At 54.8% G+C, this 14,880-nt stretch overlaps 6 protein-coding genes and 1 non-coding gene across 7 annotated transcripts; 4 read left to right on the forward strand and 3 right to left on the reverse strand.

The window, feature by feature from the left end:
* Positions 1–735: 735 nt before the first annotated feature.
* Positions 736–2,733, forward strand: BDW74DRAFT_63016 (uncharacterized protein). Its single transcript, XM_073733329.1, has 4 exons — positions 736–1,028; positions 1,080–1,378; positions 1,490–1,605; positions 1,673–2,733. The coding sequence occupies exons 1-4, from the start codon at positions 995–997 to the stop codon at positions 2,631–2,633; spliced, it is 1,410 nt and encodes a 469-aa protein (XP_073581073.1). The 5' UTR covers positions 736–994; the 3' UTR covers positions 2,634–2,733.
* A 92-nt stretch (positions 2,734–2,825) lies between these two features.
* BDW74DRAFT_180852 (uncharacterized protein) lies at positions 2,826–3,939 on the reverse strand (the record flags this gene model as incomplete). Its single annotated transcript, XM_073729849.1, has 2 exons — positions 2,826–3,273; positions 3,338–3,939. The coding sequence occupies 2 exons, from the start codon at positions 3,937–3,939 to the stop codon at positions 2,826–2,828; spliced, it is 1,050 nt and encodes a 349-aa protein (XP_073581074.1).
* Positions 3,940–4,873: 934 nt separating this feature from the next.
* BDW74DRAFT_180853 (uncharacterized protein) lies at positions 4,874–7,559 on the reverse strand (the record flags this gene model as incomplete). Its single annotated transcript, XM_073729850.1, has 5 exons — positions 4,874–5,503; positions 5,598–5,851; positions 5,946–6,244; positions 6,338–6,529; positions 6,571–7,559. 5 exons carry the CDS (start codon positions 7,557–7,559, stop codon positions 4,874–4,876), a joined length of 2,364 nt encoding a protein of 787 aa, XP_073581075.1.
* A 212-nt stretch (positions 7,560–7,771) lies between these two features.
* On the reverse strand, positions 7,772–8,722 carry BDW74DRAFT_186884 (UbiA family prenyltransferase; the record flags this gene model as incomplete). Its single annotated transcript, XM_073731340.1, has 1 exon — positions 7,772–8,722. The coding sequence occupies one exon, from the start codon at positions 8,720–8,722 to the stop codon at positions 7,772–7,774; it is 951 nt and encodes a 316-aa protein (XP_073581076.1).
* Positions 8,723–9,442: 720 nt separating this feature from the next.
* Positions 9,443–11,446, forward strand: BDW74DRAFT_169559 (cytochrome P450; the record flags this gene model as incomplete). The annotated part of the gene is made up of 6 exons (XM_073727008.1): positions 9,443–9,809; positions 9,860–10,042; positions 10,105–10,457; positions 10,531–10,981; positions 11,072–11,173; positions 11,253–11,446. The coding sequence occupies 6 exons, from the start codon at positions 9,443–9,445 to the stop codon at positions 11,444–11,446; spliced, it is 1,650 nt and encodes a 549-aa protein (XP_073581077.1).
* Positions 11,447–12,258: 812 nt separating this feature from the next.
* BDW74DRAFT_169560 (uncharacterized protein) lies at positions 12,259–14,195 on the forward strand (the record flags this gene model as incomplete). Its single annotated transcript, XM_073727009.1, has 6 exons — positions 12,259–12,553; positions 12,619–13,014; positions 13,078–13,325; positions 13,439–13,793; positions 13,877–13,972; positions 14,053–14,195. 6 exons carry the CDS (start codon positions 12,259–12,261, stop codon positions 14,193–14,195), a joined length of 1,533 nt encoding a protein of 510 aa, XP_073581078.1.
* Positions 14,196–14,719: 524 nt separating this feature from the next.
* Positions 14,720–14,807, forward strand: BDW74DRAFT_t161. The gene has a single exon. It is a non-coding gene; the product is annotated as a tRNA-Gln (tRNA).
* Positions 14,808–14,880: the final 73 nt, after the last annotated feature.

A 14,880-nucleotide genomic window follows, 5' to 3' on the forward strand; every position in this document is an offset into this window, starting at 1 on the left:
TTTGTCGTAGCTTACAGCATCATACAACGCTTGTTCAACCACTATAAATACTGCTCCTGTTCCCGATACTCCAGAGTAAGGTAATCAATTATTGCTTGCCAGTCACACCACGAGCCTACCGCAGCAAAGGGGGCGAGAGGCTGCCCAGTCGCGGGGTTAGGGCTTGCTCCGGACCCAGTTACTCCGCGCCGAGGCTCTCCAAATGGCCCGTCACGTGCTCTGGCCCCTGAGTCCAGCCAACTGTCCAACATGGCTGGGCTTGGGGTCCCGGTCCTATCTGCAGGCCTGTTTTGTGGGTGAGGCTCTCTTCGCGGCTTGATGCGATCCTTGGCTGTGTTGAACTGGGAAGCTTCGACGGTTTTGCCTCTGCAACGACGATCACGACCATCTTCGCAAACATCAATTGGTTGATGCTGCGCTGGCCTCTTACGTAAGAGTCAGGGCCAGATCGCGGTCGCAGCGCAATCACAAGCGCATTCACCGGAGTGCATGAGCAGGAGACGAAAATTCCCTGCCGCTGGGTGGAGGTACGAAAGCTCGACGCCCGGTAGATATAAACGTCCGACTTAAGCGCGTCGGCGAAGACAACGGTTTGAGAGAGATCAACATGGCATCCACCGCGCCCCAGCAGGAATTCATGTTCGTGGACTTCCACCGTGAAAACGTGTCGACGAGAAAGGCGCGACAGGTCTTCGCGCAGAACACGTACCAGCGGAAGAAGAGACTCGCGGCCGTCGAGCGGCTGAAGACATCAACAACTCAACGGCTACGGCAGCAGCTGCCGTTTCGCTATACCGGTACAGGTACTGGTACTGGGACGAGGGATGGACCGCCAGGACATGCAGTAGCAGCGACGAAATCGGATCCTACGACGGAGAACCAGAATCAGAGCCAGATTGCCAAATCACCATCTTGGTCCTGGATTGACTTCTCATCTCCCAAGACACATCTAGGCCAGGGCTTCGTGGACCCGTTCGCCTCATCCGTCGTTCCAATGACGGATATCATGAACTCCTATTTCCACCACCGTACGCCATCCTACCATGCCATCTTGCGGGATTCTCTCTAATCCGCGACAGTCCGTACCTTCACAATCGCTCAATCATACCCCCTCGACGCCCCCCGGATGAAGATCTGGTGGTGGCAAAAGGCCCTCTCCGAGCCTGCAATCCAGCAAGCCCTGCTGTGCTCCGCAGCAAGCCATCAAACAGCACTGAATACGCTGAACGGCGTGGCGCCACAGTACATGAGGAGCTCGGTGCGGGAGTTCCTGCGGCTACGGGGGGATACGATCAAGACGTTGAATGGGAGATTGAGGGATCCTGGGGCTGTTGCTGAGTCAACGATTTTGATTGTGGCGTCTTTGAGGGCGATCGAGGTGCGTATCTATACTCTTATTCCAGACCAGGGAGATGGCAATAGACATGGAATTTGGCGGGGTTAGGTTATTCCCAGGCATCCAGTGCTAATGATATGATACCTATGGCAGGCCATCAGTGCAAGCGTTGATGGCGTCACGGCTCACACAAAGGGTCTCGAGATCCTTATTAACCTGTACGGAGGCTTAGATGCGCTGGAGCATCTCACTGTGTCAAAAATCTACCAGTATGCCCGTCCCATAACATGTCCGCCTCTCAAAAATCTTGAGGATCAATACTAAATGAGTCGACAGCGGCGACATTATCCGCGCAGCCCTAACAAACACACCCACTCTCCCGTTAACGCCCAAATGGCGCGCCGAGATCCTGCAGGAACTAAAGCTCTTCGGCACATCCACGTCCTCAGGGGGATTCCTATCGATGCTGGACCCCCAAGTACACAAACAACTCTCACGCCTCGGATCTTCGTTCCTCGCCGGCCCCTGGTACACCATGCTCCCTGAAACCATGCAGAGCACACTCATGATCTCGCAGCGCCTGATACAGTACTACGAAGCGGCGCAGATATATCCGACCCTTATAAAGCCCACGGACAATGACCTCTTCGTTGTGCTGATGCACCGTCTAGTCTCGGATCCGTATACGGAGACGCAGACGAACGGCAACGGACGGCGGCATGGAAACGGGAGAAGCATCAACGACCCGCTCCGTTTTGCTCTACTCATCTACCTCAACACCCGCGTCTGGCACCTCCAGTCGTTCCCGATTATGGCGAGACTTGTGGGGACGCTGCAGGGGAGTTTGCTTGCCGTCACCGCTACATTTGACATTATTATTGGCAATGGGACTGCCGATGCCGAAGCCGCTGCCGTTGGGAGAAGCAAACCTCAAAGCGTCCTCGCCCACCTCAAAACCCTCGCTCCATCCCTTACATTCTGGATCCTCTTCATAGGCGCCATGGCCTCGCACGGCCACGCCGGGCACTGCTGGTTCCTGGCGCAGCTTGCAGATTGCACACTCGACCTGGGTCTTGATGGAGGTCCTGGTGGGTGGATGGCTGCGCGGGACATCCTGGAGGGCTTCTTTTATACGGAGCAGAAGGATGAGGTTGGGGGTGAGGAGGTTTGGAGCGAGGTGTGTGTGTTGATTCAGGCGAGGGCTGCGCTGGAGCCATCGGCTACGGCGAGAAGCGTGAAGGATGAGGATGAAGTTTTTGGCGTTGGCGTTAGTGGTGGTGGTGGGTTCGGTCTTTAGGTCACTGTTGACATGTTCTTCTCCCTTCTTCTACGGGGTTGATACATTCTTCGCCGGTGGCTTGGATAGGTACAATCACTCCAGCTGGAGGCGTGCCTAAACCTAATGGTGGACGATAACTATAACAAATCGTATCATGGTAGCGTCTATAATCCAAGGTTCCTTTACCAGATTTCAAGCTGTCTTCCCACTCTACCACGGCAAGACCATCAACGCACCCAGCACCATGCGGCCCGTCCAAATGCCAACGACAGCACCAACACCCTCCCACGCAGTCTCTCGCACCAGCCGAGGCCTACCCGCAGCATTATCCGTAGGCTCATCACTTGCGCTTCCACTCGCACTCGCACTCGCAGCCTCAACATCCGACTCACGATGCAGCAGCGTAATAGCACGCGCCCTCATTAGACCGCTATAAAGCGTCTCGCTACTACCAATATCCGTACTCAGCGTCACCCTACGGGTCGTGGTCTTCGACCAAGTCACGATGTCTGTCTGCGTCACGGTCCCGTCGATGGTCGTCCACATGCTCGTCTCGTGCAGCTCCGTGAGGTAGTCGGTGGCGACGTTGCATCCGTAGCTGGGCTTGTACGAGGGGATGAATGAGTAGCAGTAGCCTGTGGAGTCGATGGACATGCCGCTGATGGTCTGTTAATTTACAGGGCTTGATGCGAGAGAATTGGATGAACGGGGTTGGTACGTACCTGGGACAGCAGACGGCTAGGGTCTCCTGCGGCTGGAGAACCTCCTTGAGCGCCATGACCGGATTGACGTACTCGTACCAGACGTGCCCGTCGTACCCGTCGGTTCCCGTGCTTGTGGTCGCGGTTGTGCTAGTCGTTGTTGCAGTTGAAATTGTCGTTGTAGCCGCCAAAAACCCCTCCTCGCTGCGCCCACCCCTCCCATCCCTTGCCGCAACCCCAACAGTCTCCCAACCCATCGGACAAACCACCCCGGGAGAGAAATACGTATTCGCGGCCCCATACAGCAGCACCGAGTCCCAGCTCTCCCTGGACTGCGCATACGACAGGTCCGTGGAAATGTCAAGGTCCTCTGGCGGTGGCGTGGTGGGCAGCGGCGTGCCGGACGGCGTGCACGCGCTGCCCCAGTGGTGCGGTGCTGTGCATTGCACGAGCCAGTCGGCGGCGCAGAGCGTCACGGCTGCGCGGGTTGTGATGTAGCCGAGGATCATTTGGTCTGGGGAGGTGCATGAGGGTGCTGGGGTGAATGTTGTTGTTAGGGGGCCGGCGTTTGTGAATGTGTAGGGGGTTCCGGAGAGGGGGATTGTGGTGGTGCTAATGCTCATTTTGCTGGTGTTTTAGGATTGGGAATTGCTACCTAGGGTAGGTAGGGTAAGATGAGCGGAGCTGGAGCGTGGAGAAGAGGTCAACGTCTTATATGTGTTAGGCGGACTGGTCGCGCTTTAGAGGAACTAAAGACCGGCAACTGGCTAGCAGCGTGCTGGAAATGGCAGGCGCATTCTCTGACCTCGGGACATGACATGGACCAACGATGCCGGAGCCCCGATCAGCCAATTGGTACTAACTTCTAAGGTTGCTCTGGTAGGGTCAGGCCCACTAGGTTCGGTTTATACCGACTCCCGATTATTAGGTAGCCTGGTCTTCCCTGGCCTTGGCACTCCACTTAATGAACCAACTTTCAACAAAGAATCCCATTGGCTTTGGTCTGCTGGGAGTCCCTGTGGGTCGAGCCCTAACTCCATCGCGGCCCGCCCACGCATTAGGTAGGAGTGATATCTAGGGTAGGTAGGGTTATCATCCTCAAGTCTTTCGGGTCTTGCCATCGCAAACCAGACAGATGGTGGATGCATGGGACGGGTCCCTGATACTTTTTGGAAATACATACGCCTAGAAGGTGGGGGGATCTCAAAGCGCAATGGATCCGAGCAGCGAGTACGGGCGGAGCATCTAGCTTACGCACAGCTGGTAGCAATTGGAAGCTTCCTTCCAATGTACGAAGAAAATTCACAACCTTAAGGTAGGGATCGTACACCAACCAAGGTAACCTTGGAAAGCCGTAGAATATACCTAATATGGTAAGCACCTCAGACCTCAAGATCGGGAGTCCATGCGTCTTGCTCCAGATGTCCTTCTAGCCACCTGCTACCATTAGAACTGACCCTGTCATATACAGTGCAGTCTGTTTTATTCCAAGTTTTTGCTGTAATAATCCATGAATAGTGCCATTCCCAACCCTCTAAGGCGACATTACTACCTATATCACAAGTCTAAACCCAATTCAAACCCCTCATCACCTTGAACCAGAAAATCATCAAACGGAAACGTGAAAAACGCATCCATATCCAACGACGCCAAATCCTGGTTGAGATCTAATGCCGCGCCCCAGTCACAGTCTCCTTCTTGGTCCATCCCACTCACATCAAGAAGACATCCTTCGCCCTCGCCCGTTCCCAACGGATATGCAGATCCGATTCCATTGCTATCAAAGGCGCGGTTCACGCTTGCAGGTGCACTACCAAGCCCAAGTCCAACTCCACCTCCATCCAGAGCACCCGGCGTAGGCGTAGACAGTTGCCAAACGAGATCATCCGCATTCGCACCCCCGAAGCCATCAAAGGGACTCTGGTCCTGGTCCTGCCTATGGCGCTGACGTTCGGTTTCAAGGAACGTATCAACATCAAACCGCAGATCCACACGCCTCAGCATGCCCCGCGTTGCAGCCACCACGCTGACAACGGGCTCTCCCTCTCCTCGTCTCATGCGCGCGAGGAATCTGAGAGCTGTATGGATCCAGTGCAGATGCAAAGCCGGGTGTGTCGTGTCGTGGATGAAGTCATACAAGAGCACGAGGATGGCGTGTGTTAGGTATATTGTGTGGGTTCGGATGTCCTGGTTACCATGAGAGAGTAAGGTTAGCTTGGTCCCGCCCTAGCTGGGAGACATAGTATTATATAGAATGGTACGGTGCAGGATGTCAACGGACCATAAGCATGGAGCTCTGGTTCTCGTTCTGGTTCTGCGAGTGCGAGCCTAGCGCAGACAGGTACCGGATCGTGGAGATAGCTGCGCCGAGGGCACGGTTGCACCCGTCACGGAGATAAGTCGTGCACTCGGGTCTGGAACGAGCTTGGTGTTGTGCTTGTGGCTGTGCGCGGTTCAGCCGGTCCTCGTCGCGCTTCCAGCGGGCTCGGAAGATAATCAGGGGGCGGTAGGTGAGGAGGGTCATGTGGTTGAAGACTGCATTGTCAATATGGCAAGATACCGTGTGTCAGGGCACCGACTAACAAAGAGCATTTGGTGACATTGAATGACGTGAGTGTAGCAGACATACCCGTAACAAGCAGCACCTCCCTCGCCCCATGCACCGAATTCCGCTCTACATCCTCCCAGTCCACGCTAAACATATCCTGTACCTTTGCTTTCAGTGCGGAGAGCTGTTCGGAGAGAATACACGCCTCCCGCCAAAGATTGGCAATGACGCTGTGCTTGGGCTTGTAGATCCGGTCTGTGATTGCGCCCATCAAGCGCGCGTAGCCGGTTAGGAGGGCGAGGAAGGGGTTATCGGGTAGGGGTGTTTCGATGTCGACGCCATGGAAACTGCTTGGGCGGCCGGTGGAGAAGGAGATCCAGCTATAGAATGATAGGTCTGTCAGTATCGACGCCGTCATCTTGGTATCTGAGGGTATGGTATGGTAGTGTAGAGGAAAGGAAGGCGTTTGATACCTCTCATGGAAATACAGGACCCAAAACGTGACTCGTCGCGCGCTGACGTCCACCGGACTCACGCCCCTCCTCCAGCTCCTCTTCAGTGCTTCCTTATGCAAACCGGCTACAAAGGCTTCGCGCGCGGCGTTGCCAAGGGCGAGGTATGCGTAGTTAGGACGGCCGGCTTCGCTTTCGAAGAGCGCGTATACCCTACAGAAGTCAGTGGAATGTATCTAGCATATCATACTGACTGGGAGGAACATATTATCAGAATCTGCACCTGGATTGACTCCAGGCTCGCCGCGCCGCCACGGACGTCCTCCATATGGTCCCTCCGCACCCTGCGGAACAGCGTCTCGCCCCATTCCCAGTTCTCTGTGGCTAGGGCGGCGAGCGCTAGGGCCATAAGGAGAAGGATCTGTTTATTGTTGCTGCGAGTATGACTTTGCTTCTGGTTCTGGCTTTGACGTTGAGCCATATTGCTCGATGATATTTGTACGTCCATGTGGGCGCTATAGATCTCATCTAGCTGCCCCCGGTAGAACTCCGCCGGGGCAAACGGCGCATACGCATAATGCGTCTGCAGATACCGCTCCAGGAGCTCCTTGGCAAGATCGTACGGGATATGAGCGAGTATTTCTTCAAACAGATTGGAGCTTATTGGCTGGACACTCAGCAGCGCACTCTCTGCTGCTGGGAGTCCGGAGAAGAGATGCCGGCCATGACCCGCTGGTTTTAACGAACTCTCGGGATGGAAAGCGCTACTCGTTGCAGTCCCAAAAAGATCACGATGGAGATGCTGAGCTAGCGAGAAGTCCGACGTCGGGCCGTAGTATATCTCAACCATGCCTGTGCCGCGACTTCTGGCCGTGGTACTGGCATTGGCTTTGGATATGCCAGCACTGTTATGCTCCGGCTGCTCATATTGGTAAACCGGCAACGCATCGTGCGCGGGCTGACCCTGGATAACGGTATCTGCTTGGAGCGGATTGTTGCTGTTGCCCACCTCCACGATGCCGGGCTCGCCAGGCGAGAGAGTCGCTGTACTCGTACTGGCTGTGGCCGTCTTTGCCCTCCGCCTCCGCACAAAGTCGCGGAAGTGGCAGGCGCTGTGCTGGCCTCGCTGCTGGCACGGCATGCAGGGGGACTGGCCGTCGCAGCGCGACTTGCGGGTGCGGCATTGCTGGCAGGCTTTGGGGGTCTTTGAGATGCGATTTGCACTTGAGGTTGATGTTGGCATGGTATATGGTGTATCGTGTAATGCCATAGATGGTCATGGATGAGACACAGTTGAACAGGGGATATCAGCCCAGCTGATGGTGGAGAATTGCTTATATTGCATTAATAAGCGGGCGCGCCTAGCCTGATCTAGGTATGTAAGCAGGGCCTATAGTTCTAGTTCTATTGTTATCTACATAGACAGATGCAAAGGAAGCATGGAAGAGATCAACCCTACAAAGCATTCGCATGCCAAATCGGCAACGCATAAAGCGCGACCTGCCAAGCACACCACCACCTCCAAGCCCCCGCATCCCCCCTCTTGAGCAAAACACAGCCAGAAACCCACATGCCCAGGAGCACCGGAACAACCGAAACCCAAAGCGGCGTGTGCCAAAACAGCACACAGAGCACGCTCCAAACCGGCACACACGCCGCAATCCACTTCCTCGAGACGCTATCTCCAAGCACAATCGGCCATGTCTTGCGGCCGCGCAGGAGGTCGCCCACTTGGTCTTTTAGGTCTTGAACTTGCATTGTGCTTGCGATGGTGCATCCGATGAGGGCGAGCCAGGTGTAGCCCGTTCTTAAAATGCCGACCTGGAGATCCGCAGCAGCTGACGATGTCGATGCAGAGACAGAGGCAGAAAAACTGGCAGAACCCATCCCAATCCTTAAGCTCGCAACAAGAAACACATCGTACGCAACCGCAATAATCAAGTCCCTGGATACCTCATCCCCGCCCCCAAGGTCATTATACATCCAGGCCAGCAGGAGGATGAGCGCGCTTTCAATTCCCACACCCAAAGCCGCACTCAGCGCTAGAACAACGGGTATAGAAACCAGCAGGAGGCATCTTGTCTGGCTCTGTGTGATTCGCCCCTGCGGCAGCGGGCGCCAGGGCTTATTGGCTTTATCTTCCTTGATGGACTCGGGGAGACGCTGGTTTGCGAGCTCGAAGATGAAGACGTTGGTCCAGTTGAAGAAGAGCATTGGGGGGATGCGTGTGAGGAGGGTGGAGAGGTTTGGGCAGAGATTGTTGGTGGCTGTGGTTAGGGAGGGGGCGGCGAGGGTTGCGAGGAGGCCGAAGGCTGTGTTTGGGAGGACGAAGGTTGGGATGTCGCTTTCGCTGAAGGACCAGAGGAGGGAGAGGAACGTCAGGGGGTTGGTGAAGGGGGCGGGCATTGTTGGTTGGTTTTATTCTGTGGAGGTTGGCGGAGAGTTGGTAGGGCTGGTGGTGAGGATATCAACTTAGGTAGGGTATTCAAGTAGGTATTAACTTGTAGGCAGGTAGCGAGCTTGGGATTCGACAGAAGATATCTTGCCATGGCTGCTGTTTTATGTCCCAGAGGCGTATCGCGTATCCTCAGCAAAAGCAAAGATACTACGATGTGGTGACCTTCGCATACCACGGGAGCGTGTGCGTATGCGTATCGATACAGCTGCGGATCGTCAGCCTCGTCCTCAGCCGCAGCCCAAAGTCAGCATTCGGCAAAGGACTGGGCGATCCATGTCGCAGATCAAACTTGGTCTCAGCCGTGACGAACTGCGTCTGCAGATAATTGCTTTTATCATATGGTACATTCTCAAGGGTTGGGGGTCTTATATGCATCCTCACCGGCGTAGCGGGCGTATTCGGGTCGGGATGCATATTCAAGTCTCGTAAACAGTGTACGCGTTTGCTAAAATGGTATTAAGGGCGTAGCAAGGCACTCCAGAATCCATGCGAATACGACATTAGATCTAACCTACTATTAGCCGATCAGTTTTGGTGCTCTCGTACCGGCCTCCTCGACAGAGCTCTAACGGGGTATGGGAACCGAATAAAAGCCTAGACATCCCTAGATAGCTATTTCCATCGCTGCGCAATTTTTGTATATCGGGTCCTCAATTCATTCGAAAACCATGTCCTGGTTAACTTCCATACCACCCGCGGCCATCGGAGCCCTAATCGGCCTCGCAGCCCACCACGCCCTCTTCATCTACGGCGAATGGCACACGCAAGCCCCAACAATTCTAGTCTCGCATCTCGCCATCTTCGCCTACCTAGTCATTACATCAGAAACCGGCTGGCAACTCATCCTATCCTACCTCCTAACCCTCTTCACCAGCATCCTCACCTACCGAATCTTCTTCCACAGACTCAGACACTTCCCCGGGCCGTTCTTAGCCTCAACAAGCAAAATCTGGCACGTTTGGCAGGCGCGCCATTCAACAAATCACTTTTTTCTGAGAGACATACAGCGGGAATACGGGGATTTCGTGCGGACCGGTAGGTACCGCTGGTTGTTATGGAACTCTTGCTGACGGGCCACAATGCAGGACCCAGCGAGATCACAGTCTTCCATCCAGACGTCTTCATGGCCATCGATGGGCCATCTAGCCAGTGCATCAAGGCGGAGTGGTACGACCTCCTGCACCCGAATACGGGCCTGGTAACGACGCGGGAGAAGCATCTGCATCGGGACCGTCGACAGCGCTGGAATAGGGGGTTTACGCCGAAGGGTGAGCACCTATTCACAGTGCACTATCTATAGAAGTCGTGAACTCACTAGGTGGAATTGCAGCCCTCACCCAATACAAAACCCAGATCCTCCCCTCCCTGTCCCGCCTAGACGCCTGCATCAAAACCAACATCACCGAAAAGAAAGTCTCCAACCTCTCCGACCTTCTCTTCTGGCTGACCTTCGACCGCATGGGCGAGTTCGTGCTCGGGAAGAGCTTCAACATGCTGCGGGACCGCGAGTGGCATGCCATCATCGTCCTCCTGCAGAAGGCGATGTCGATTCTGGGGCCGCTAAGTCCGACGCCGTGGATAGTGCAGATTGCGTTTCGGTTGATGCCAAGGGTTGGTGTGCTTAAGGATTGGTTTACTATGGTGAGATGGTGTGAGGGGGAGGTTGGGAACCTTAGGATGGAGGTTGGTTTGCCTACATACCATATCCATTTCACCCGGGGATTAAAGTTAGCTAATCGATGGATGGATGGTCAAGACACCAGGGGAAAAGACATCCAACGCACCTGCAGTTCTAGCCCACTATCTCAACCACGACGATTCCACCAACACCAACACGGACAGCACTGGAAACTCCAACGCAGCCCTAACAGGCGACAGCATCTCCGCAATCGTAGCCGGAAGCGAACCCACAGCCTCAGCGCTGATCGGCCTTCTCTACGAACTAACCAGAAACCCTACACACGCGGACAAAATCCGATCCGAAATCCAACAGTCCCCGAGTCCCAGCCTCACCATCCGCAACAGCACCAGTCTGACCCGGTACTGCCCGCACCTCGAAGCATGCATCCTCGAAGCCCTGCGTCTGTACCCGTCCATCCCATCCGGCGGATATAGGAAGACACCGCGAGAGGAAGGGATTGTTGTGGGCGGGGTGTATATCCCGCCCGAGACGACGGTTGTGGCGCCGCGGTTTGTTATTGCGAGGCGTATGGCGCCCATTTTATTTTCATTCTCGGCCTCGTTATGTTTGAGAGATATGGGAGCTGGCTAATCTAACGGTGCATGTGCGTGTCTAGGCGAAGACTGCTTCCAGCACGCAGAGCAGTTCATTCCGGAGCGGTGGACGAGCAGACCAGAGATGGTGCGGAATCGGGCGGCATTTACGCCGTTTGGCACGGGTGCGTTACTCCCAGTCCACTCCTACAGATACCTATCTGCAAACCTCGTACCTAACTCAATTCTAATCACATTCTCCAGGCTCCAAAAGCTGCATCGGACGAGCGCTGGCCATGAACGACCTGATGCTGGTGACAGCGCATATTGTCTACCACTACCACATGCGGTTTCCGGATGGGGAAGACGGGGACGAGGTGGTTAGGGACTGGATTGATAATTTTACGTCGACGTTGGGGCGGTTGAGGGTTGTGTTTGAGGAGCGTGTGTATGAATAATCGGAGGGTACTTGGATGGTTTAGTTTGGGTTTAGAAGTGTGGTTGGAGGTATATCGGCAGCAATTGATATTCAAGGCCTAAGGTAGGCAAGCTTTCTATGGTATGGTACTCAGGTATGGTACGTTCGCTTTCGTTTCTGGTTTTAGGCGCTGTGGAGCATATGATCATCATCGCATTATCCCTAGGCCGTAATTCTATCCACTGCCTGGGCCTCGATGTATTACAAATACAAACACTGGATAGATATCTATCCAAGAGAGACGCCCTTGTTTCGCCGTTGAGTTATATCCGCGGACTTCTACCACCAGGCACAATGTAACTACCATATATAGCAACCCTCAGCCGCTGTATAGGATTAACTACATATACCACTTCATCACGGACTCTGCATGGATCCCTGGTAGTCTGTCCTGCGTGAACAAATCGGTGTCTGGTTAGCAGCACTGTTCCGGGGAGGGCGTGCTGCCGGCGAGCCCTAAGCCTCAGAGATAAATCCGCGGATTTAGCTGCCCCGCCCGGTGCACCAACCACCTGATCTCACTGAGATCACCTACCTGGTCTGAATTATGGACCCTTCCCTCATATCTACCTGACAAATACACGCAGAGTTTCTATCAACCCCATGTCACACCTGCAGGCAAGCGGAGACGGGGCAGATCCAGGCAGGCCCCATGCCTGACGCTGCCATAGATCCGCGGATATAGCCCTACAGGCATATAAGACCCTCAGCAGCAGCAAGCACAACCATCTACACGCAACACCCTTACCAGTACATCAAGCTCCCACCTTCTGATTGATAATCAACGCCACCATGCCCCCTACCACCATCCCACCCCCACCCGTCGACCTCCGCCAGGCCTTCCACTTCACCGACCTGGGAACCCGCAAGCCCACCAGAGCCACCGACCCCTACGAGTACCAGTCCGGCTTCGGCAACACCTTCGCCTCAGAAGTCATCCCCGGCACGCTCCCGGCCGCCATCAACAACCCCCGCCGCACCCGCTTCGGCCTGTACACCGAAGGCATCACGGACTCAGCGTTCGTGGCGCCCCGCGATGCAAACTTTAGCACGTTCATGTATCGTGCGAGGCCGTCTATGGCCCACGGTGTGTCTGACCATGAGTTGTCAAATTTGCATTCCCTCTCTGAGTATGTAAGCTAACATACCCAGACGGCTACACCGAACCCTTCACGCACAAATCCCACATCGAAAACTGCTTCCTCAGTGTCAACCCAGCCGTGCACGCCTTCTCGGGTGAAACAGACTTTACTCCGTTCCCACTCCCAGAGGGAACTGAGACAGTCGACTTCATCGACGGCCTGCACACCCTCCTCGGCAGCGGCGACCCAAACCTGCGCCAGGGCCTCGCGCAGCACGTGTACGCGATTAATCGCAGCATGGACCACCGCGCCCTCTGCAACGCTGACGGCCAGACCCTAATCGCACCTCAGCTGGGCAGCCTGGATATCCAGACCGAGCTGGGGATGCTCTTTGTTGAACCGGGTGAATTCGTGGTGATTCCGCGGGGGATCCGCTTTGCTGTTCGTTTGGCAGACTCCGATACCAGTGGAAACGGCACGTCTGGAGAAGCGGGCATAGGGACAGGTACAGGAACAGGTGCAGGCGCAGGCGCCCGCGGCTTCGTCACCGAGATCTGGGGCTCGACCTGGCGCCTCCCAGATCTGGGACCCCTGGGCGGCCACGCCCTCGCGGAGCCAAGCGATTTCCTCTACCCGGTCGCGCACATCGATAATATTGACGCCCTGCATGAGCCCTGGACAGTCGTGTATAAGTCCGACGGGAGGTATACAGCGCTACAGCAGGACCACAGCCCGTTTGATGTTGTTGCGTGGCGCGGGAATGTCGCTCCTTATAAGGTAACATACAGTCATCCACCATATACATTCCATCCATTCATCCATCAATGCCCCCCTAGCCCTACACAACATAGCGTGGTACTAACAAGCTAACTATGGTACTTGGGATACAGTACGATCTCACAAAATTCGCACCCGCGCACTCCGCAGCCGTCGACCACGCGGACCCCTCCACAAACACCGTGCTTACAGCGCCCTCGCACGATCCGCACACACCACTCGCCGACTTCCTGCGCTTCGGGCCGCGCTGGGACGCAACGAGCAATACGTTCCGCCCGCCGTACTTCCACCGCAATGCGGCGAGTGAGTTTGTGGGGTATATTTATGGCCCGATGCATATGAAGGATAAAGCGGGGTCATGCAAGATTATTGGGGCGCATACGCCGCATGGGTTTGAGGCGGGGGCTGTGAGGGATGAGATGCTGGGAGATGTGGATGGGGAGGAGGGGCCGAGGAAGATATTGCAGGGTGAGTTTTGTCTACCAGGACCTTACACAGACTTGCTCTCAGTGGATGCTAATGACTTGGCCTGGCTTGGCCTGGTTCTGCAGAGACAATGATGATCATGGTCGAAACAAGCCGCTCGCTCCTCGTGACGGGGTACGCTGCCGAGAAGGCCGGTATAATGAAGAGGGCCGCAGATTTGGGTGTGAACGCGAGGGCAAGGGATATCCTGACGGTACGCTATGCATTGATGGCACTTCGGTGTGGCTTTGGTTAACGGCAGTGCAGGATAACTTCTCGTCGTACCCGAATATCGCGAATATACTTGCGCACGCAAAGGCTGACAGGGAGGCGAGGCGGCGCCAGGTGGAGACGTATCTAGATGATGGGGTACTGCAGGGGATTGGTGCTGGTTTGGACCAGTAGTAAGCTGGTCTGGTATAGTGTGGTGTAATGGTAGTTCTGCATGATACCGGTACCGTAGTACCCTACCATGCGGTATCCTTTGGGCAGTTCTTCGATGATGTTGTGTGGTTATATTTGCTGGTAAGTTGTCGGTTGGCATCGAGTATTAGGCAAGGTCCAGGCGGAAAAGAGTGGTGTTATTGATCCGTTCATATTTCTGACCTGTTAGGGTAGGGTGTATCTGGCAATGATGGGGGAGAAGATATATATGTGCGGGATGAGTGTTTCCACCGGAAAATTAGCCACCATGAATGACACAGCATCTAGAAGCACATCGTGAGACACATCAAACTTGATCACAATCCTCCAATCGGAATAAAGTGAAAATTTAACAAGGTAGATGTATCAAAGTGATCTTTTATCGAGCAGGGAGGCTGAAACAGCAACCTGGAACCTTGGGAGGACAGAAATTGCTGCAACGGAGGGCATAGAAGCTCTTCATTTGGGCTTATATAAGAATAAAAAAGGAAAATTTTCCATCAACTGGTCTTGTGGTCTAATGGTCATGACATCAGACTCTGATACCCATCTGAGTCACATCTGGTAATCCCGGTTCGATCCCGGGCAGGACCTTATCTTCTTTTTTTCTATCCATCTCATAAGCAGACACTGCATGCCCTGTAAATCAAGAATAGCAGCGACTGGC

Source organism: Aspergillus multicolor (assembly GCF_047715735.1).
Source record: "Aspergillus multicolor strain CBS 133.54 unplaced genomic scaffold BDW74scaffold_24, whole genome shotgun sequence".
Lineage (NCBI taxonomy): Eukaryota > Fungi > Ascomycota > Eurotiomycetes > Eurotiales > Aspergillaceae > Aspergillus > Aspergillus multicolor.

Bases quoted from the DNA above. Each gene is read 5' to 3' on its own strand.
- BDW74DRAFT_63016 (XM_073733329.1), top strand. From the start codon at position 995: ATGACGGATATCATGAACTCCTATTTCCACCACC. The intron at 1,029-1,079 runs GTACGCCATCCT...AATCCGCGACAG, and splicing joins GAACTCCTATTTCCACCACC to TCCGTACCTTCACAATCGCT. The intron at 1,606-1,672 runs GTATGCCCGTCC...ATGAGTCGACAG, and splicing joins ACTGTGTCAAAAATCTACCA to CGGCGACATTATCCGCGCAG.